This window comes from Hoplias malabaricus, chromosome 5 (genome assembly GCF_029633855.1).
Source record: "Hoplias malabaricus isolate fHopMal1 chromosome 5, fHopMal1.hap1, whole genome shotgun sequence".
Classification (NCBI taxonomy): Eukaryota; Metazoa; Chordata; class Actinopteri; order Characiformes; family Erythrinidae; genus Hoplias; species Hoplias malabaricus.
The window spans coordinates 45,111,316-45,133,544 of NC_089804.1; the positions used below are offsets into that span (position 1 = coordinate 45,111,316).

The 22,229-nt window shown below is 36.8% G+C and overlaps 1 protein-coding gene across 1 annotated transcript; it reads right to left on the reverse strand.

The window, feature by feature from the left end:
- Positions 1–432: 432 nt before the first annotated feature.
- On the reverse strand, positions 433–22,229 carry sdcbp2 (syndecan binding protein (syntenin) 2). The gene is made up of 9 exons (XM_066672550.1): positions 22,070–22,229; positions 11,154–11,207; positions 10,861–10,951; positions 7,505–7,605; positions 6,562–6,720; positions 5,989–6,164; positions 4,753–4,924; positions 4,555–4,646; positions 433–3,866 (listed from the first exon to the last, which is right to left on the reverse strand). The coding sequence occupies exons 2-9, from the start codon at positions 11,202–11,204 to the stop codon at positions 3,812–3,814; spliced, it is 897 nt and encodes a 298-aa protein (XP_066528647.1). The 5' UTR covers positions 11,205–11,207; positions 22,070–22,229; the 3' UTR covers positions 433–3,811.

Sequence of the window (22,229 nt, forward strand, 5' to 3'; positions counted from 1 at the left end):
CAGCAGCCTGATCCACAAATATGGCCGCTAGGGGGGCACTGTTGTTTTAGGATATGGGGGCCAACTTAAATGGAAAAGCATTTGCGCAGCATTTAATGTGGAAGTTCGAACAAAGTTCAGCCAAGCCGCTGAATTCAGCTTCATATCACAGACAGTTAGGAGGGGGATCACTGTGGAACGCTTTTGACGGTGCCCTAAATTTAACGACGTTAAAATCCAGCGGAACTTCCCTAATTTCGCTGCAGACTAGGGTTGTCAAATAAAATATGTTACAGAAAACACGTGAGTGACTTGATCGACAAATGCAGATTCTATAATAAAATTGTGATATATCTATGAAAACCAAACACGTGTTTATGAATGTAACTGTATTTGTACAAATTGCAGACCATGAGACACAGATTGGGATGTGTTCATTTGTGAACAGTGAAACATATTTGTGACTTGTGTTTAATTTGTGGAATAACATTTACGCATTTGTAAAGTATTTTGAGACTAATCTCTCTCCATACAATTCTGCCATTCAAACAATTCATATATTTCTACATCATGTATATCACAGTTGAAAAGAGGTTGCCACCAAATTATGTGGTCATTTGGCCAATAGAATAGCTGCAGAATAGATAACAGAGTCAACCATTATAGATAAAAATAAATGCATAGTTGCCCATAGGGGAACAGTATGCTCATATAGTAGGGTGACCAGACGTCCTTTTTTACCCGGACATGTCCTCTTTTTTAGACTTAAAAAATGTCCGGGCGGAATTTCACAAACGTTTGTTTCTCTAGAGCTTACATAGAATTTCGAGAAGCGTTTCGTTCACAAACTAGTCCCGCCCTCCCCTACTCCCCCTACTCCGATTGGTTTGCTTGAGTGAGAAGGGGGCATGGTGAAGTAGCCTAAAATCTTCTGATTGGACAGTCTGACTGTAGAGCTAGCGTTATTGGTCGATAACCTTCTCTGTAAACATTTAATTGGTCAGTCTGCACGTCAGTAGTCCTTGTTTACGTCAGGCAAAGCTCATGTACCCTCCCCTAAATATCTAGTGAGCTTCCGTGCTACCTATTGCCTAATTAACAGTGGTACTATTATGTAGGAAAACAAATAAATTGTCAATCATTCTCATGTCCTACAAACATTACTAAATTACAGCAGCAACAAAATTTGCACAAGGTTCACATTACCTAGTTGAGAAAAAAGCCCTGTCAGGAGTAGTTACTATACTAATCTATAAACACGTTAGATACACTGAAAAATATAAAATGACCAAATACCATTTGGGAAAAACAAAAACAAAAGCAAACAAGACTAGGAAAACGTAATTATGGGCTGAACAGAAGTACAGATTGTCTCAGTCATCAGTAATTGTCGCCTTTAGGTCTCCACTCTTTTCCCTGTTCTGTGTGGAGTGACTGTAGCTTTGTCTTGCTGTCCGCTGGCTTTTATATGCTGTAGTGTACAATGAGTGCAGCCCTGCAGGGTCCAGCTTTTGCAATTGCTTTTCTGTTCTTCAAACCACATGACAATCCTTGTTGCCCTTTGTGTAATGATAAATTCACCTACTCTTCAGACTTTCAGGCTATTCTAGCACTTAAGTGTGATTGTATGTGATGCTGAAAATATAGCGTAAATTACAATTTAATCTTTCAATGTTGAATGAGTGGCCTTCATATTATTTCTTTTCAATTTTCTTTTTAATGCATTTTAGCCTTTTATATGAGCCATTCAAATAACAAATGACCTTCAATGCTGTTGAAAAGCCTGTTTTAATGAAAGTGACATACAAGGAGTTGACATGCTTTTCTTAAAGCCATATTCTTCAAGAGGTGTGTATTTAGACTCTGTATTTTAGTCAGTCTGCGTAATAATGTACTCATTTTACACAGTGTAGGATTCCTTGCGTGGGTCCAAAGTACGTTGTATAAAGCTAGAGACGAAAATTTGTCACTGTCAGGACAAAACCTCCAATCTCCAATTTTACTTCTCTATTGATAAATTGAAAAATATTCTAAAATTTAAATGGGAGTTGATGTAACTTTTTTTCCAAGTAAAAGTGAACAATTTTATTTGTTGGCTAATTATATATTTTTTTACTCCAATGTAAAGACTTTGTTTTTTTGTTTTTTTTTTAAAGAAAATGCATAATGGAAAACAAAAATGGAGATTCTGAATTTTTTTCTGACTGCGATGCTAGTCTTATCTTAAACTTAATTTTGCTGCATCACAATCTGTTCATACTCTTCAGTGCCTCATTTCCCACAAAATACAACTGCTGAGTGATAATCACTCTGTGGGGTTGGCCACAGGCAAACCAATATTTATTGTAATAAAATTCCAAATGAATAAATTCATAGCCAGCACTTTCCAAAAAAGAGCAGTCCAGCATTGCTTATATCTCATTGCTTTGGGATAAAATACAAGCGAAATAATTTACGCTACATGCATACAATTACAAGTAATGCAGTCTTAAATTTTGCCTTGCATAGATTAAACTTTATTCTCTAGCAAATCAAAGATTATAAAATGTACAAGATTGTTTACCCCTTTGGTCCTTCGTTTATTTTACTTTCACATGCTGCATCTCTCATTACAGTTAATATTTATATGTTTTTAATTGACATTACTGGGCATCCAGGAGTCTGGAGTGTTCATTTTGGTCCAGAATTTTTATTTTTTATTTTTTTTAAACTGAAGTCAGGTTGTGGATAGCATTGTCTGTGATTTGTTTCTATTAATGTTAGTGATATATCAGTTCATTCAAGTGGATTTTTCACAAAAATAGGGACATGTATTAATGTGCCTCTATACACTGAGAAAACACAGTTGTAAATCAGCTAGTTTAATAGCAATAGTAGTTTGTGTAGGATTAATTGTTCATAGTTATTCTGTTTTCACTCACTGCTCTGTATAAACCAAAAGCCTCTATATTAAACAGCATGGTGAATACGCTTTCTCTCTTCAAATTATTTATTTTCATTTCTGTTATGTATTCTGGAATTCTATAATATTCTGGAAATTGAGAGTTATGAAATGACAGGTATTACATGAAAGGCATCTGGTATAACTCTACATAATACATTATTGCATACCACACTATTACCAGTATGATGATTTGTTTATTTTTATATAGAATAATTACAGTATCTGGAGGCTACATTCGTATATAAATTTCTAAGGGTCAATGAATTTACAATATGACAGCAGAATGAGTTATCAAAGATTACACATTTTAAAAAACAAACTGTTCAACTGAAATGAAATTTAAAACAAAAGTCATCAGTTTGACCCTGTTCTGGCAGCACAAGTCCTTCTTGGCACACAGGTGGATCCCTTGACCCTATAAAGTGAGACTGCGGTAAATTTGATGTATGAGACATCAAAATAATTTTGGACAAACAAATCAATGCCCACAATCCTGTTCTTACTTTGGAAGCCCTGGAGCAAAACCTATGGCTCTTGTTTGTATTCCTTTTGTCTTCTTACTCATCAAAAAAGGTGCAATGTTAGAAAATAAACTCAAAAACAATTGAAATGATAGCGGTTACATTATCTTATATATGTTATTATCATTACATATAAAAAGACAGCAATTAAACGATGGCAAAAGTGACCAGAAAGATAGAAAAATGAACTAGATATACAAGAATTTTCAACATTTATAGAAAAAAGGCAATATTTTTATGTTATAAATGAGTGTGACAAAAGAGGATTATCTGCTCAGCGAGAAAGAACACCCATATGGCAGAAGGGGTCCAGTGGGAAGGCTGGAGATTGTAAGCATTCTAAATGGGAGAATGCTGTGTGAGCGGCTCAAACCTCAGGCACAGAGTGGTCCATGGATGACCTCAGCAGGCCACCCGACATCCTGCGACAGAGAGAGAAAGGAATTAAAAGCAGCATTCCATTTGATTAACATCTATGGTCTGAGTTTGTATTCATAAAGGGAATTTGAGCCCAAAGAAAATTGAGTCTACATGCTCTACAAAACTCCTTTTGGCCTGAGATGTTTGCCATAGTTTTGCCAAGCTACATCTTAAGTATGTTTTGTTTCACGAAGGCTGCAAAACATTCAAATAAAAGCTTGCATATCTTTATTAGGTGTAAGTGTATTTAAACTTTCAGAACTGAATCTACTCACTAATCATTAATATTCCTTTGGATTCAGAAGTAATTGTTGACTGTACTTTGATTTGCTGATTAAATTTAGCAATTCAAGCTTAGGAAATAATATAACATGACGTCGTCTAACATACAAATGCTATTAATAGACCTCCCTTTATAATTCTCAGACCAAAATCTGAATCAGTAAAATTATATTAGTAATTTATATTGCAACAAGGGCAATTCAAAACAAACAACTTTTCAATTATTTTTTTTTCTCTCATCAGAAAATGCACCTTAATTTTTATACTAATCTTCCTACTGTTCTGGTTCAGGGTGATTTTAAATCATTATCTTTCTTTTTGGCCAGTGGCCAATCATGTTTCTGTATAACTGAGCACAAATTGGGCGATATGCTCTTAATAGGCCGTTGGTACTATGACAGTGTTTACCTCTTAATCATGTGTTCATAGATGATCTTGGGCATAACAGTGATGGTCATGGCAGAAGGAGATGAGGTCAGGATATCTTTAATCTGAGGGTCCTGGCAATAAATGTAACAAGCAAAATCTATCATTTATAATTCTGAATGACACAATCAGTCTAGTGATTTATACATTTCAATGCAATGTATTCAATCACTATATCACCTTGAGTCCAATGACATTTTGGCCATTAATTTCGCAGATGTAATGATCAGTGAGGAGACCGTTGCGGGCAGCAGAACCATCCTTCACAAGAGAAGTGATACGGCCAGATTTAAAGATGAAGCCAACGTGGCCAGAGCTGTCCTTGTGCATGGTGATTGTGCGCTGGAAGGGCCTATGAATAAGGCAGCAAGAAAAAAAAAAAAGTATGTATAACTGAAGCTGACTTGGATTTCTTTATAATGACTATTATAAGAACCAGGGGTTGTGAGGCATTTATATAAATGCCTTTTATAATTTATAAATGCTCTTTTAACAACAATGCCATTTAGGGAACAGTTGGGTTTTCTTAAAGTTATCAAAGTTATCATTAATTCAGACAAATATACTCAAAACATTTTTGGTCAAAACGTGGGACTGCAATAGGCTGCAAATGTGTTATTCAAGATAACGTTGTCCACCAGATGGCGTTAAAGCCAACTAAAGAGCAAAATATGAGGGTTTTGCATTTTCATTCAACTTGGATAGGTGGATTTATACCACATGTTCCAAGTCAATAAAACTACAGCAAAGGTTCTGTAAATATGACAAAATGAATTCTTTCCTTCAGTTGTTCAAAATGTACACCAAGGAACAATAACATTATGACCACCAGTTCCTTGCTTTTACACCATTCATTCCCTCAGCTCCACAGATCGAACCGGAGCATTTTGTAGTTCTACAATTACATAGTAGGTGTGTCTAATGGAGTGGAGAGTGAACGGACACAGTGTTTAAAAAGTCGAGTAGCCCTGCTGTGTCTGATCCACTCGTATCAACACAACACCAACACATCAGTGCCACTGCAGCACGGAAAATTATCCACCACCCCTAACATACCTACATAACATGGTCCTCTGGGGGCAGAGCAAAAGATGGACTACAGTTCATGATTGTAGAATTGTAGAAATATAAAATGTGACTCTATCGTCAGTGGAACTGAGACAATGAGCCATGTAAAAACAAGGAAGTGGTCATACTTTTACGTTTTTTCTGTGTATAGTCATGTGTATGTGCAATTTCAAATAATATTTAATATAAAATCAGCTTGATAATTAACTAATAAATATTTACATTCCTATTACTGACCACAGTGAGTAAGAAGGACTAAAATCAGCAATCTAAGCCATATAGGTCAAAATGAACAGCTGCTGAAGCTTAAGATTATTTGCTGTTGCAGGCAGATTTAGCATAACTGACCTGTCGCGAACTATAAGTTCAATGCGCTGCTCAGCCGCTGCCTTCAGAGCCTTATGGGCCTTGTCTGCACTCCATCCAGCACAGTTTTGGCCATTAATTTGCAGGACTTGGTCTCCAAAACGAAGGCCAGCCAGTGCTGCAGGTGAGTTTGCCTGCACAAGCTGAATGAACACACCCTGGAAAAAAGAAAACAAAGACAGTCAAAAGTTTTAAACTAGCATTTATTAGGCCTCTTAAATCAGACATTTCATAATACTGAAATACAGTTTTCAACCAAGACACACTAATGTGTAATCTGAACATATAAGCACCACATAAAATATGACTTTTCTATATCAGGTTCAAGATACATTTTCAGGTGGAGTAATTGTAGTCAGATAACTTTTTCCCCTCCATATATTTGGGATGGGGCGTTTCCTGTTGTCCTGACTCAGCATACGCACAAATATGTCATCAAAAAGGTTGGAATTTGGTGATTTTAATTTACATATGTGAACTGTCCTGCAGTGTGACAAAAAGCTTATTTGCCTGGAAGAAAACCAGGTTTTGTTTCCTGTAATAGGGTTTACTCACATTGTCGATATCCCTCAGTCGGAGGCCAACCTTGCTGTCCTGGTCCTTGCAGAGAATGACCTCTCGCAGACCTTGGCGGATCTCTGCCCTCTTGATGCCCATGTCAGCTCCTGTCACAGGTCGCACCATGCCCCCTACACCTGATGGCACTGCCACCTGCTGCAGTGAGATAAAAACACACAGCATATTAGTAAATCTATGTATTAGTTACCATAAAACCCATACCTTATTATAAACAGGATGAACCAACATCATGGCAAGACAATAATTATTCCCATGTGCTATATTCTGTTTTATTGGCTGGCCAAAGAAAATGTGGGAAATGAGTCAGTGCAGAAGGACAAGCCAGAATCACTGCAAATGCAAGCTATGCACCCATACTAACACAGTCTCAGACACATACATACCCACACAGTCACCAACCCACCCACGCATGTTCACCAAACACACACACGTCACCATGGTTTTATGGGACGTTTCATAATCTACCAGCCATTTACACTATCCTTAAGAATAACTACTACTAGCCTAACCCTGACCCTTACCTTATATTACCCTTGACATATCTGCATCTTAAAACATGAATTAAACTACAGATACATGATTGTTTTTCTGTATGGAAGACTCTCCATAATATGAGTGTGTAAATAGATTTCAGTCCCCACAATTTGATATATATCCGGACCACATACATGCACACTCCTGCTGTATGAGTCAGTCCAGTGTATTCTCTTTCCAAGAACACAGTGTTGCAAACAGTTATAAGACTGTTGACACAGTCAGTGGTACGTTTGAGTCATTAAGTCTTAAAAACACTGATACCCCCCATTTTACAAATCATAACAGCTTTATGTCAACATGTAAGCGCACACAATGACCTAAAACATGAAAAGACTGTACACTACATATTCTACTGCCTCCCAAAGTAAAGATATAAACTTACATTATCTGCAGCAGGGACCAGTGCCAAGTTCCTCTGTACCTCATCGCTGTTGAGACGAAGGCCCATATACTCGCCCAGCTCCTCCAGGTTTGGGTACAGACCTGAGAAACCCAAAAAAGATAAGAATTTGCACATTAAAATGTGAATACTTTATTATTATGTTACAACAGCTTTTGGCCCTTTGACTGCCTTGGAGCCCAAGAGTGTTTGCATGCAGTACGCAGTAACAACTTCTTGAGTGTAATTGTGGTGATATGGGCCATGTTTCCCTGTGCTTCCCTGTGCTTCCCAGTACTACAAGCAAACAAGCGCAAATGCACAAAAATATTATCATCATTTGCCTCTCCACTGCTATATAACAAGCAGTTACCACTTTTACTGAACAAGCAGTTACCACTTTTACCACTTCTACTGAGCTACAAATCAGGCTGGGATCTGGAAAGGGTTATAGATGAGCACTATAGCCAAAGTAAACATTCATATTAATTACTGTGAAAATGGGACTGTACTTGACATTTAGATCTCTTTTGCCCTAGTGTATTGTGATTATTTCATATAATTCATAGACAGTGGAAGGACACACAAACCTGTAATGTACACTACATAACAGGTGTATTATATATTTCAAATTAAATATTATCACAACTGCCGGAACAGATCTGCTGTCAGTTTATTGTCAGGCTAACATTAACATGGTGGAAAAACTTGTTGTTTCCAGTCTGCCTAGTTTCAATTAGATCCAACATATTAGCTGTATTTAGAAATGGAAACTTGGAATTATGCCACAATACCAACTCTAATGGAACAGCAGTCTGGTGTAAACAATTTACAGATACTGACAAAAATAACTATATGCTACTATTTATCATTATAGCTGATCTATTTTTGCTAAATCAAGTTTGATTTGTTTGTGGGCACAGCACCGACAGATCACTCATCCTTGCTCAGCGCATTTGAGATAGTTATGTTTAATTTACAAGAAAACAGTATCTGTTTTGATGCGAGGCCTCCTGCTTGTTAAGCAGTTCCTAAACATGAGTAAGTCACAAACCAGTTCCATGATCCCTGGCTGTTCATTCCAGTCAAAAATCAAACAAAACCTTTCTTCTTTCCAGACACACCCATGGGTCAACTTCCAAAATAGCTCTCCCAGCAGAATCATAAATAAAGAGCCAATTCACCTACTCTTACACATTTCTCAAAATACATTGGCCTTTTATATTTGACTGGAAATTCTTACTAAAATTACCATAATAAAACAGAGCAACAGAATCACTGAATTCTCTGGAAGGACCAGGTCCAAGGCTGCACTGTGAAGGCATCTATTATTAATACATTTAGAAATGTATATGTTTATTTCAATGGAGCGATTGCGCACTCTCGGGTGCATGTTTTTAAATTTTGAGAACCCATACTTCACCACCTTAAAGAATCTCAAGAATATAAAAAAAGTCCACCCTTTTTTTTCTTTTCTTTCCTGTATATATGTATATATATTACCCGTCTCCTTTTTCTTGAGAATGTTTTAAATGTATAGTTGGATTGGGACAGGGCTGGGTATGTCCGTTTTGTGTACGTTATGCAAAATATAAAAAAATTTTTTAATTAATTTTGACACTGGTATTCTTAGAGTAGTACAGAACCTAATGGGTGGAGTGCACAGGGTAGGAGGGAGAAATTACAGGAAATGAAAGTGAAAACAGACACATTTCAAAGTAACAGAGTGCCTAGAGGGGAAAAAATATATAATTTAGGCAGTAAATCTTGAGTGGAAATGGTGATATCACCATTGGTTTGTAGCCCAGACAAGGCCTGCGCCTGCTGCAATTTTCTTCCCCTTCCTTTTCCGATCTGCAAGCCCTAGACCAACCACAACACAAAGTGGTCCCTCCCTCTCTCATACATGATGGCATCAATGAGGTTGCTACGACTACCCAGAGTTACTTTGGGTGAGAGTAAACAAAAGCCTCACAAAGCCCTATGGGCAACATATTCTGTAGGAGCACGGGAGAGAGGTAAACAGAGAAAAAGAGAGAGAGAGAGAGAGAGAGAGAGAGAGAGAGAGAAATGTAAGTTGAAATGGAGAAGCAGGTTTGAACACTTGATTTCTAGGAGTGTAATAAGAAACTTATTATATCGCCCCTGTCCATAGAACATGCATCTCAAAAATAGTAACTTTATAGGAGAAAGACAAAACCTACTTAGATTTCAGTGGAAGTCAAGAGAAAAAAATATTATATTTCAAGTAATTTTGGAGCATTTCTATTGGTCCATTCATCATAAATTCACACTGTGAAGGAGAGTTGCTCTGTTCAAATGATGTAGTAAACCTCTAAACTAAAAAATTGACAGAAATATAGATTGTTTTTCTTTGGACAACAACAATATATTTTACAATGGATACATTCATTCATTCATTATCTGTAACTGCTTATCCAGTTCAGGGTCGCGGTGGGTCCAGAGCCTACCTGGAATCATTGGGCGCAAGGCAGGAACACACCCTGGAGGGGGCGCCAGTCCTTCACAGGGCAACACACACACACACACACACACACACACACTTTTGAGTCACCAATCCACCTATCAATGTGTGTTTTTGGACTGTGGGAGGAAACCGGAGCACCCGGAGGAAACCCACGCAGACACGGGGAGAACACACCAACTCCTCACAGACAGTCACCCGGAGCGGGAATCGAACCCACAACCTCCAGGTCCCTGGAGCTGTGTGACTGCGACACTACCTGCTGCACCACCGTGCCACCCACAATGGATACAAATTAATTTTATTTTTTATATTTTGTTAAAAATTGCTTTTCCTGAGATTCCATATATCATAAACGTATGGAAATACACATACATTTCATTAAAAAAATCTATGATATATTTTGTTTACTAAACAATCCATATGAAAAGCCTCTGACACAAATGAGCATTGCAACTATTAGTTGTATAAATTCAGCTCAGTGTTTTAATACTGTAATAAATAGACACACTTTTATTAATCTTGATCCTGTCACATATTTTCTTGCTTCTCATTTTCTTTTCTGTGTAGAATCTCACAGTTGGCCTCGCATGACACAGTTTAGCAAACAATAGGGAAAGTGGGGGAAAAATTGAAAGCAGGGACAGGAGGGAAGAAATAAAGCTAGAGACTAGTGCATTTTGAGGCTTGTGGGTCTCAGAGCTCCAGACGAATATCTCCATCTGTCCATTATCTTACAATCACACTACAACCTTGTCATGCCTTTCATCTTGGAGCCTCACTCAGCCCACTCAAAATAAAAGCAAGCACAAAAGACATCTGCAATCTTTGGGAGTGAAAATAATAAATAGGCTGCATAGAGCCTGGGACTCACTTGAGCTAGGCATCTCCAGCGTGGCAGGCTGGTGGGCACCCTCAGTGATGGCTGGGGCCGAAGATGTGGACTGGGCAAATTGAGACTGTGCCTGCAAGAGAGAAGTTATTCATACAAATGTTCACAAAGCATCACAAAGTAATATATTGACCAACCTGCTAAATTGAAGCTACTACTAACTACCATGACATGAGTTATATAAATGTTAATTGTTACTATATTATTTCATATTTAATACATAAATTAGCCCAAATTTGCCATAAAATATTTTCTTATTGTACAAACATACTTACCTTCATCACCTTGTCCACCTTCAAGTCCTCGAGTGATGGATACAGAGACATCCTCTAAAAACAGAGAGAACAATGAAAAGTCATTGTAATGAAAAAGAAAATTCCTCATAAAAACAAATTACATGAAGCAAAATTAACAAATAATTACTGTAGAAACAAGCAGTTCAGTCCTTACTCTTCTTGACATAATACTCCCTCTCAATCTCTCTCAAACATTTTTTTTCCAAAACTTTCATTACTAGCAAGGGCTAGTTACTCAGAAGAGAAAACATTTGTTACCTACTGCTGGGCTCTACTCGCTTAGCACCTGGTAGGTTTCCCATTATAAATCCCCCACAAAATATAGCCAGTTACATCACAATAAAACCATCTCTAAAAGGAACAGTGGGCTTCGGAAACCACAACAGCAGCAGCAGTACTATTTAACATTATTTACTTATTGTGTATTTGGATATTGCTTTTTGGGACTGAACTCAACTCTGCGCACCAGTTCAGACTCTAATCAGTCACCAAGCCAAGCAGAGTTTGAATTGCTTCTGCCATTGTATGCTGGACAATAACAAAATGTGATCACTACTGTGCTGTAATTTCACTGTTTAAAATGTGAAAATAGCCTGTAATGCTTTACTACAAAAAAATATATATTTTACACAGTGATGAGGTTATAAACATCAAAAAAGTATTTCTTCAATGTTCAGCCCTTCTGATCACTTACTGACATGTTTTATCACTAGGATGGTGTAAACTGTCCACAGCAAATGCAATGTGCAAATCACATAAGAACTTAGTTCAGCAGGATGCATGTTTGTGCTTGTTGCCAAGGATGAGAGTTCCAGTTGAACAACCCACTCCTCCTTTTGCACTGTGAGTGGTCACTTGTGTGAAGTGCTTTAAAATTCAGAGTGCTCAGTGGAAGTGTGGGAGTGTAAAATGAAATTGAAATGCAGCTCTAGTTTGTAGATGTCTGCAGTTTCATCGTGTTTGACAAGTCTCTTTGGCCAATCAGCACTACGCAAGGTTTCACAAAATGTTTAGTCTCTACTTGGTTCAACTGGACCCAGGAGACAGCAGCGACTCAAAAGATTACCTGGTGCCAGGTACCAAAGTTCCATAATATACATAGCACAAAAACTAAGGAAATTTGTGTATGGTAGATTATTTATTTGTTGTAAAAATGCTTCTTGGAAATAAATCTTAAACTATTGGAAAGCCTGATAACTTCCACTTTAAATGGTGCCACGTTTGTAAGGAACATGCATTTGTGGGATGAGCAGACGAGCTGAATTTGCCAAATCCTCTTTCCAACGGTATAAGATTCAGTTCCAAGAAGCATTGTTACAACAAAGAAATAATCTACACAAACACAAATCACTCATTCAGCCTACTAAAACAGAGAAATGCCGTCATTCTGCTGTCTGATATCATTTGCACAACATTTAAAAAAAAATCATGTTAAAAAGAAAAGCTATAAAACCATTTCAAAGAAGTCCCTGTTCCTACAGTTAAAATATTATGAAGAAGCCTAAAGTTCATAGGATTGAAATGAAGCTCCCTGGATGCAGCTGTAGGAGGAAAATCAACCACAGTTTGAAATTAAATATACCGCATATTACTAAAAAGTAATTTTATCAAGCATACTGACAAACCACAAAGCTTCTTTTTTTTCGGGGCTTGCTAGCTCTGGCACAGATTGCATTTTATTTATGAAAGACACAATCAAATCTCAAGACTATTAAGGCATTCTGGATCAAAACCTACTGCCCAGTAAGCAGCCTCAGTCACAGCCTAAGAATGGCTCAGAATGGCTGAGAGTCTGATCTGCATTCTATTGAACATCTATAAAAGGAGCTGAAAGCAGTCTGGAGAAGGCACTCTTTACTCTTGTAGCGGTTTGCGCAGTATGTATGGGCCAAACTCCAGTTGCAGAAGTCTCATTTAGAATGACAAAAGTTTGCAGCGGTTGTCTTTAAAGTTGCACAACATATATTAGGTCATGGGTCAGTTCAATTTTGTCAATGCCAATTTGTACAGACTGTATAAGACCAATTCAGCAAATCTTTGTCCTTTTCAAATTTTAAATCTCATGATGAGTCCAACAGATACATTCCCAGATATCTCCTAACTCGATTCCCCCAAGAAAAAAAAGAAAACAAAAAAAACATTAAACAGCTTGCAACTGCCTGTGTTCTTACTATACATCACCCATCAACCCCAATACCCCCACCCTTAATAAATCCTAACACTGGATACCAGTCTGTACAGAATAGACTAATAGAACTTAAAGGTACTGTTACTGGTCTATAAATATTTTAATGGTGTAGGGTAGCATATTTATCAGATCTGGTTTAAAAAAAAAAACATTCAAATTCATTCAAAATTCATTAAAAAAATGTATGAATGGTGCTTTAAAACTAAACTTGTGTGCCTTGTTTTCTATGAAGCAAAGGTATACTTTCTTATTTTTGTCTTTTAAATAATAAATATAATTTCTGCTGGCAAATTTGACGTTTTCAGATTTTCATGTTTTTACTAGTGTTTGTAACAGTCTCATGTTCTGTGAAAACGTGGTGAGCTAAAACGCCAAAATATTGGTATTAAATATTAGACTGTTTCCCAACAGCAAAAGAATGGCAGCAGAAAAATAATTTCACACCACAGATATTTATACTGGATCAGGACTAACCGTGCCAATAACCAAGGTGTTGGAATATGCCTGGATCAACATAATGGAGATGACATCATGTACATCTGTTGACACATCTATCAAACAGATATATCACCCACACTCTCAGCCCCATTATTGCAGTTGTACAAAGTTGTACATCATGCTTCTGTGTTCTATTAGAGATTGACATGAAGACGTTTTGTAATTTATTTGCATGTCTAGTCAGAAATTTCCATCCATGAAACTATTTTTTCCCCAGGGACAAGCATTTTTTTCCAGTGCTGAAAACACACTTCAGAGTGTGTGTGTGCACTTGTTCCCACCTTGTACCAATTTTTTTTTAAATTGTTGGATTGTCTAAAAGGCCTGAGTAACACTTCCTTATGAGAAGTCACTGTTTAATCACGTGGGCAAAGGGAATACTATTTGTGAAAGTTTTACAAGTGGAATTTTTGCTCATTCTGACTTCATACAAGCCTTCAGCTGCCATCTACAGTCACTGTTGCCTGATTCTCCTCTTCATGGTGTGCCATCACACACACACACACACACATTTTCTTAATTATATAACTATGGAATTCCTAGGAAAAAAGTATCAATGAAATCTCCTCGCATGTGCAAGTCACTGATGCTTTGATCCCATTCATCAAAAGCACAGAAAACACAATGGCCACCTGAGATGAGCTTGAGCCCAGAGAACAGGAAATAGTGAAAGAACTTGCACTGACAAATGCACTTTGGGACAAAATTTGTCAAACAGTTCAACAAAGTGATGTGCCACAATTCTTTGTTTGCAAAAACATGAACCTGTTGTGGAAGGTCCTTTTATTCCCATTCATGATAATCTTGGCTGTCAGCTATTTAATTACCTATTATGGAATTATTTAATGTTCAATTGTATACCATATAAAATGCATCCATATAAATGTTTCACTCTTACTTTATGTATCATAAACATTAATTAATTCATTCATTATCTGTAACCCTTATCCAGTTCAGGGTGGCGGTGGGTCCAGAGCCTACTTGGAATCATTGGGCGCAAGGTGGGAATACACCCTTGAGGGGGCGCCAGTCCTTCACAGGGCAACACAGACACACACTTTTTAGTCGCCATTCCACCTGCAACGTGTGTTTTTGGACTGTGGGAGGAAACCGGAGCACCCGGAGGAAACCCCCGCAGACACGGGGAGAACACACCACACTCCTCACAGACAGTCACCCGGAGGAAACCCACGCAGACACAGGGAGAACACAACACACTCCTCACAGACAGTCACCCGGAGGAAACCCACGCAGACACAGGGAGAACACACCACACTCCTCACAGACAGTCACCCGGAGGAAACCCACGCAGACACAGGGAGAACACACCACACTCCTCACAGACAGTCACCCGGAGGAAACCCACGCAGACACAGGGAGAACACACCACACTCCTCACAGACAGTCTCCCGGAGCGGGAATCAAACCCACAACCTCCAGGTCCCTGGAGCTGTGTGACTGCAACACTACCTGCTGCGCCACCGTGCCGCTGTATCATAAACATCAGCTTCTAAATGTGTTTATATACAAAATACAATCCATTTTGACAATGAAACAATGGAAAGGTTTTGTGAGTGTATGTGTCAGTAACAGATATTTCAGGAGAATTAACACATCTCAGGTTATGGTTTTGATAGGATTTTACAATATGTCCCAAATATTTGTGGAAATGGAGTTCACAGAAACAAAGCTAAAGATGTTTTATAGCTCTTTGCCTAAACAACTCCTTTCAAAATTTGTTTGTATTTAATTGTTTTTGTTGTTTTCTTCTTTTAAAATGACAGAACCTTCCTATCATAATTATATTTGCATTGCAAAAAAGGACACAATGCTGTTTAGTCTAAAGCAGTGGTTCCCAGACTTTTTCTCCCATGCCTCCCTTTTCTAGAGTACCTTAGATATCTGCTAATTGGTTTTGAGGGGGGAAAAACTGAAATTAATTAACATTGGAAATTTATCTGATGACAAGTAAATCCTAAGCTTTTCATTGTGTGATTTTATACTTCTATACAGAAAATCTGTTGTAACAACCCTATAAGTTAACAAAAGCATCTTATTATGACTTGCACTCACAGTAACACAACAAAAATATTAATATGCGTGCAGCCACCTCAGGTAAACAGAATAAGTAATATCCACAAAGAAATGCAACAGATAAAACCAATTTATAAGGATTCACTCAATACATAACAGTATAAAATATTGAAAAAACAATCAATTAAAAACAGAGATTTTTGAATTGTGCATGAGGAAACAAGCAATGGGTTCCAAAAAAATCCAACTGAGAAATGAAATACAAGACAAAAAAAAAATAGAAATATATATATCACACACACACACATAATATAAATCATGTTTGAATGATGGAATAATTACCATATCAAAAATGCTCTATAGTAAATTAAAACATCCAAAAGTGACAAAACAAGAATCTGTTTGTTACATATTCATAAAACCTTTAGTCCAGTGGGAGGAATAATTTAAACTGAAAGTGTGCAAAATTAAAAAGATCATTGTGCATGACATTCAAGTGGCACTGAGCTACAATGAGCCACAGCTAGCAATGTCATCAGTTTCCTGTCATATAATATTGTCAACCCCTCACAAAAATTATTTTTTTGTAAGGTATATAATAAATACAGTTTCAGGTTGCAATGTTCACATACATATTTATCTTGTCTCACCTAACTTCTTTGTTCCACATTTCAAGGAAAAGCTTGTGTATTAATATAGAATTCATGTGATGTGTTTGTATATCAAGGTGCATCATTATTTTTCTGGTTAACATAAAACATTAATCAATGACAGTATCAAAGTTCAAACCAACTGTCAAAATATGCATTCCTACTGAACACAGAGCACTACTGAAAACCTTTTAATAATAAAAAATGGAAGAAAAAAAAAAAGAGAGGTCCATGTCATCTCTGTTTCATTTCTTTCATGACTGAAATACAAGTCGTCGTATATTTAATCACAAATTACAGAGAAACAGAAAGAATTCACAGGAAAAAACATGATTCTAAAAATATAAAGTAAGAACAGTGGCATATGTCATTCTAGCGCATGACCATGAGTAATGCATTTAGGCGTTTCAATAGGAGTCTCTCTCAATGAAACTCACTAGAGGTCAAGTTACCTAAGGTACACTTAACCCAAGCCAAGACAAACTTCATGTGCAGTTAACAGACTTAAAAAATCTTTAAACACTACACTCAGAAGAAGTGCGTCTAGGAAGGCATAGATTTGCTACTCTTCTTTCAAGTCACCAGAAACAACTTCAGCTTGTTAGATCAAAGGCCTTAAAACTCCTAACAAACAACTTAGAGATCAAATTTAAATCTTGGCCCTCTTTCTGGAAATTAATAGGTTCAACATCAAAGTTACCTGCAATGGAATATAAAGCTCCCAATATCTTATCTTATGTTCATGAACATAAGATAGGGCAACTTCCTTATTATAGTCACAAACACGTCACGAGTTCTATTACAGAACAAGGGGAAGCAGGAAAATAAATTGGAGAAAGAATGGAGTCTCATGAACTAAACCTAACCCTGAGATTGCAACACTATAAACAGGTGGGTAAAATTAGTTATCTAATGAATGCAAGAACTACACAAGGATATGAACTCTTAATTATTTTTATTTCATGACTAATTTGAAAATACAAATGTTCAGACAAACCAGTAAGCAGGCCTAAACACAGGTTTCTTATTTCTAAAATCATTACTGCAATCATCAGTGCAATCCCCAGCTACAAACTGGCTGAAAGTGAAGAAAAATTGATGAAATGTCATGAGGTAAAGAAAAGCTTTTTGGCCAAATAATAGCATATCAATTTAAACAAGTTTTAACCAAGCAACAAATTGACATCTGTCTAGTTGGTTGTGTTGTACATGAGGATACTGCTGACTTGTTTAAAATGTGTGTATTATATCCAATTCATGCAGTTCAAAAGCCTTGTAATACAATGTTATATTTCCCCACTTAAAACAACACTGCTGACAATGGGAATGTTGCAATGTGCAAATTCGAGATAATACCAATTCATTACATTTACCTCATCTGTTTAGTTTCACATTCTATGTGCATAATTAAATAATGAAATTCTCCATCTCTATTCACTTTTTACAGATGGTAGCTTAGGATGTTATACTCTCTTTCGAGTCATTAACCCCCTCCATACACAGACTGAAAAAGAAACCAAGGCAAGCCTAGATTTGCCATACCACCCTTAGCCATTTAGCCATTGTCACAAAGCCCAAAACACATACCTTTGTTATTGGAAGGTCTGGAGAAGATTTGGTGCTGCATATCAATGTCTTTGTTTACATGTGGGTTTTTTTATGTGATTTTGTTTTACAGAAAAAAAGGAGCACAAAGATTTGTTCATAATATATAACACCAACATCAATTTTTTTCTTGTTCATTTAATTTAAAAATAAATACAAGGTGATCTACCACCAAAGAAAAAATAAGACCATGAACGTTTTGTTGATTTTAAGAATTAGAATTACTTATTTATTCAATGTAACAATGTAAAGCATGTGGCGTATAATGTGGCTGTTCGCAGCTATATAGAGTTTTATAAACACTAATGACACAAAAGGGGATGTGGTCTCCCCACCACATCCCTTTACAATATTTCAGGTAAAGATACACACTCACATGAAATAAGACAAATTCAGCAGTCCTCCTCTCTCTGTGACACAATATGTAAATGCTGCAGAGTTCCGAACCATCCTGCTAAACTCGTGAACAGCGGAGGAACGTAACCAAAACAGAGCCAAACACAGCCCCAGAAACATACACAAATGAAGCACGTTCCTGTCTTATTTCCTACTTTTGACCCCGTCCAGCTCCACTGGGCGATAACGCGAAAGAGTTCAGATCCTCAAATTTTTCTTGAGTTACTGAACCTTCGACACGCCTACGGACAAAGCCACAGTTTGCGCTGGAGAAACTATTTTTCTTCGGTTTCAGCTGGGAACTATTTTTTGTTTGGCTTATGTGGAAATGCAAATTGTTCCAAATTTAGATCACAAACTGGAACCGTTTTGATTCCCTGTTGGTGGAAAAGCGCTTTGTGAAATATGACCAAACAAACAGATGGTGTAGTAGCATCACCTTGTGAAATATGGCTGAAACTAACAGCAGAAGTGCATGCGAGTTTCAACATTAGGAGTCAGTCAGTCAGTCAGTAAGAGAAAATGCCTCTTCTAGGCTGGCCCAGTAGGCTGTCCAGCAAAAAAAGAAAAACACTCCTACACATTCTCATGAATAATCTGCCACAAAGCAGCCTAGGCAGAAAAACTTTCCTCCCACATCACAATCCTATCCACACTTGAAATCTGACTGCTGCTGTAAAAAGGAGCCAGAAAAAACAGAACATGATTTGAATTAGAACTGCCAAAAAAAAAAAAAAAAAAAAAAAGTCTTATGCACAGGATTACTTGGTTTTGTCATGCACTTTGTACCTTTAAATATTCCTAATTCATATGTGGTTTGATTATCACCCTGATGTGATGATTGAAAGCAGGCCTAAACAATTAATCAGTTGAAATATTTCAGACCAATGCAGTTAGTATTAACACCTTTAGTACTGGTGTTGTGGATGCGAGTATGATGAAATCATTTGTAGAATTTCAGTTGTATCTTTTAATTTCTAGTATATTTTTTGCACTGACACTTCAACTTGTTTTTATGATCTTGTATTTATGATATTGTATTTTCTTTTAAAGTTATATAATATTTGATTTTGGGGAAAAAGTTCCCTACAAAAGTCCAAACACCCCCCGTTACCATACTAATCCATATCTTAGTTTAAATAGATTTTCTTTAAATAATAAAACATTTGTAAATGCAAAGATCAGAAATAATCTTACATGTAAATAATACATTCTCAAATACTTTTTTTGTTTGGCTTGTACATCTCTCATTTTCTGTTTTATTTTGTAGGGAAAACCAAGACTGCATAGAACTTCAGTAAGGAAAAATTTATTTACCCTATCTATATAATGTCCATCTGTGGAATTACCCAAATAGGTAGACATTTGCAAGAACAAAGTGGAACTGAATCAGCTACACCAACACAATCAGCCTTCAGTTTTAAATTCCTAAATAACCTAAAGAACTTCTTCACAATATACTGAACACTACTAAACACGTCAAACCACTCATTCTAATTCAGTGCACTCTCCTGAGTTGATAGATATTACATCATTGAAACAGTGAATCTTCACAAATGCTGAATAATAGCCCTGTCCAATGCCTCTCCAAGAGATGTATGCCTTCATTGTCTACAGCAGAATGTTGTCTATACTACACAAATAAACCATTATCAGGCAACACCTAATTTTCAGTGCCAATCTCTACCCATAAACATGACTGGTGGAACAACTAAAAATTAACTTAACTTTTATTTTTTACAATCAGACCAATGTTTTACATTAGTGGAACTTTGCCAAAATGGCAACTCAGAAGTGGAACTCAGAAAAATTGCCAGATTTATATATGCCATGAACAAAGTGAGAAAACAAAGTGTTTTTTGTTTGTTTGTTTGTTGTTTAGTCGTTTTTTTAAATGATAAAAGAGACTAGTCCTTAATACAGTTCATGCCAACACATTTAATAGACTGATTAAGAAACAAACCTGACTATTGTGTAAATGCAAATGTACCCAATGAAGCTTACTGCTCATAATTTAACACCTCTACTTGTTATTATGCCAAATTTTATGTTATAAAATTAATTTTAATTAATTAATTTATTTATTTAATTAATTAATAATTAAATTAATTTCAGTAAGGTTTTTTTTTTTATATAAAATATGACAATAGGAAACTTAACTCTAAGAAGCAACAAGAATGAGTCTACTAAACTAGTGTGTCAAATAAAAAAAGATGTCTGTTTTTGTTTTTTTTTAAGCATAAATGTCTGCTTCAACACAGCAATCCGCAGGTCCTGAACACAACCAACAAAGCAAACGATCTTCTTTTAAAACCAGTGTATTGGTCGAGTACTCAGTAGGAGTCCAAACGAGCTCTAGCATGAATGAGTGCTATGCATGACAAATGGCTCTCCCATGGCAACCGCCTGGGACTTAGAAAAAGGACCAATGAATAACCTACAAATAGTGCTGTACGGAAGGATGGTTAGGTAAATCACGTAGTTATAAAAATGTTCATTGTACCAAGTTTCAAATGGTAATTGGTGAGTAAGACAATGGCACGCCAGTCAAAGTCAGCTGTCCAGCGTCAACTGATGAGATGACGTAGTTTCAAGGAAAACCCCTTAATCCTCTATTTATTTGTCCTAGAAAACGTTATAAGTGCTTGGGAACCAAATCCAAACTCCCGTGCTAGTCAGACTAGTTTTTAATTTTCTGTTAAGTAGCTACTATGTAAGCTTATGTCACTCCTTACGCATTCCCTTCTGTACCTCAGATAAATAATAATTTTAAAAAAAGGCATCAACATGGAACCTTTCTGTTTTATAACGTTACTATAAATATTTCACTAGCTAACTGGCTAACGTAGCAAATGACGTGAGGAAAACGTAACTGGAAGCGTTGTAAATTCGACCAGATAAAAGGTTAACGTTACGTTTAACTAGCTGTTTCTAAAACGTTTCGGTTTAGGCTTCCGGAGCACACAAATAGGGCCACTATATAAACACATTTTACACATTACCCAGCTGACCGTAAACTAACACTGCCACACTGTTCTGAACCCAGTTATAATTATATCTACCTAGTATTTTCGTTACTGTGGACAGCTATGTGCGCATTCTTCTCGCGGTAGCTTGGTAAAAGGTGTGTTTTAAGCTTGCTAGCGTTATTTCAAGAGCTTAAATGGACTTCTAATTCGCTCATTTCATTTCTGCACTCGATGAAAATACGAAGCTGGGAAGCCCCGTTTAAGGTGGAACGGAAAATTTGAACAAGGGGCGTATTTAATCTTCGTTAACAAAGCAATGGACTCACGGGAAAAACACGCTCGTCGTTAACGCAATTTCTCACTTCTTGTAAATGTTAACTTGCATGTCTAATGGTAACGGGGCCATTTTAAGACTTTGTTCCGTCATTGACGACTTAGATACATTACCAAGCAGCTAGTCTCCGTTACAATATATTAACAGACAGATAAGACGGTGAAACATTGCTACGTATTTTAGTGACTTATACACACCATTATATTATTAAATAGTCTTACCTTTAAAATTATAGAAACGCGACTTCAGTAAAAATCGAGAAGTGTAGATGGAAATAATGATAAAGACGTGGAGCTCCGTAGACAAAGCCCGTTTCACTTTTCTGTTTCTCAGGGAACTGTGAGAGAAATGGAAGTCAACCGCTAGCTTCCTGCTCCAGCG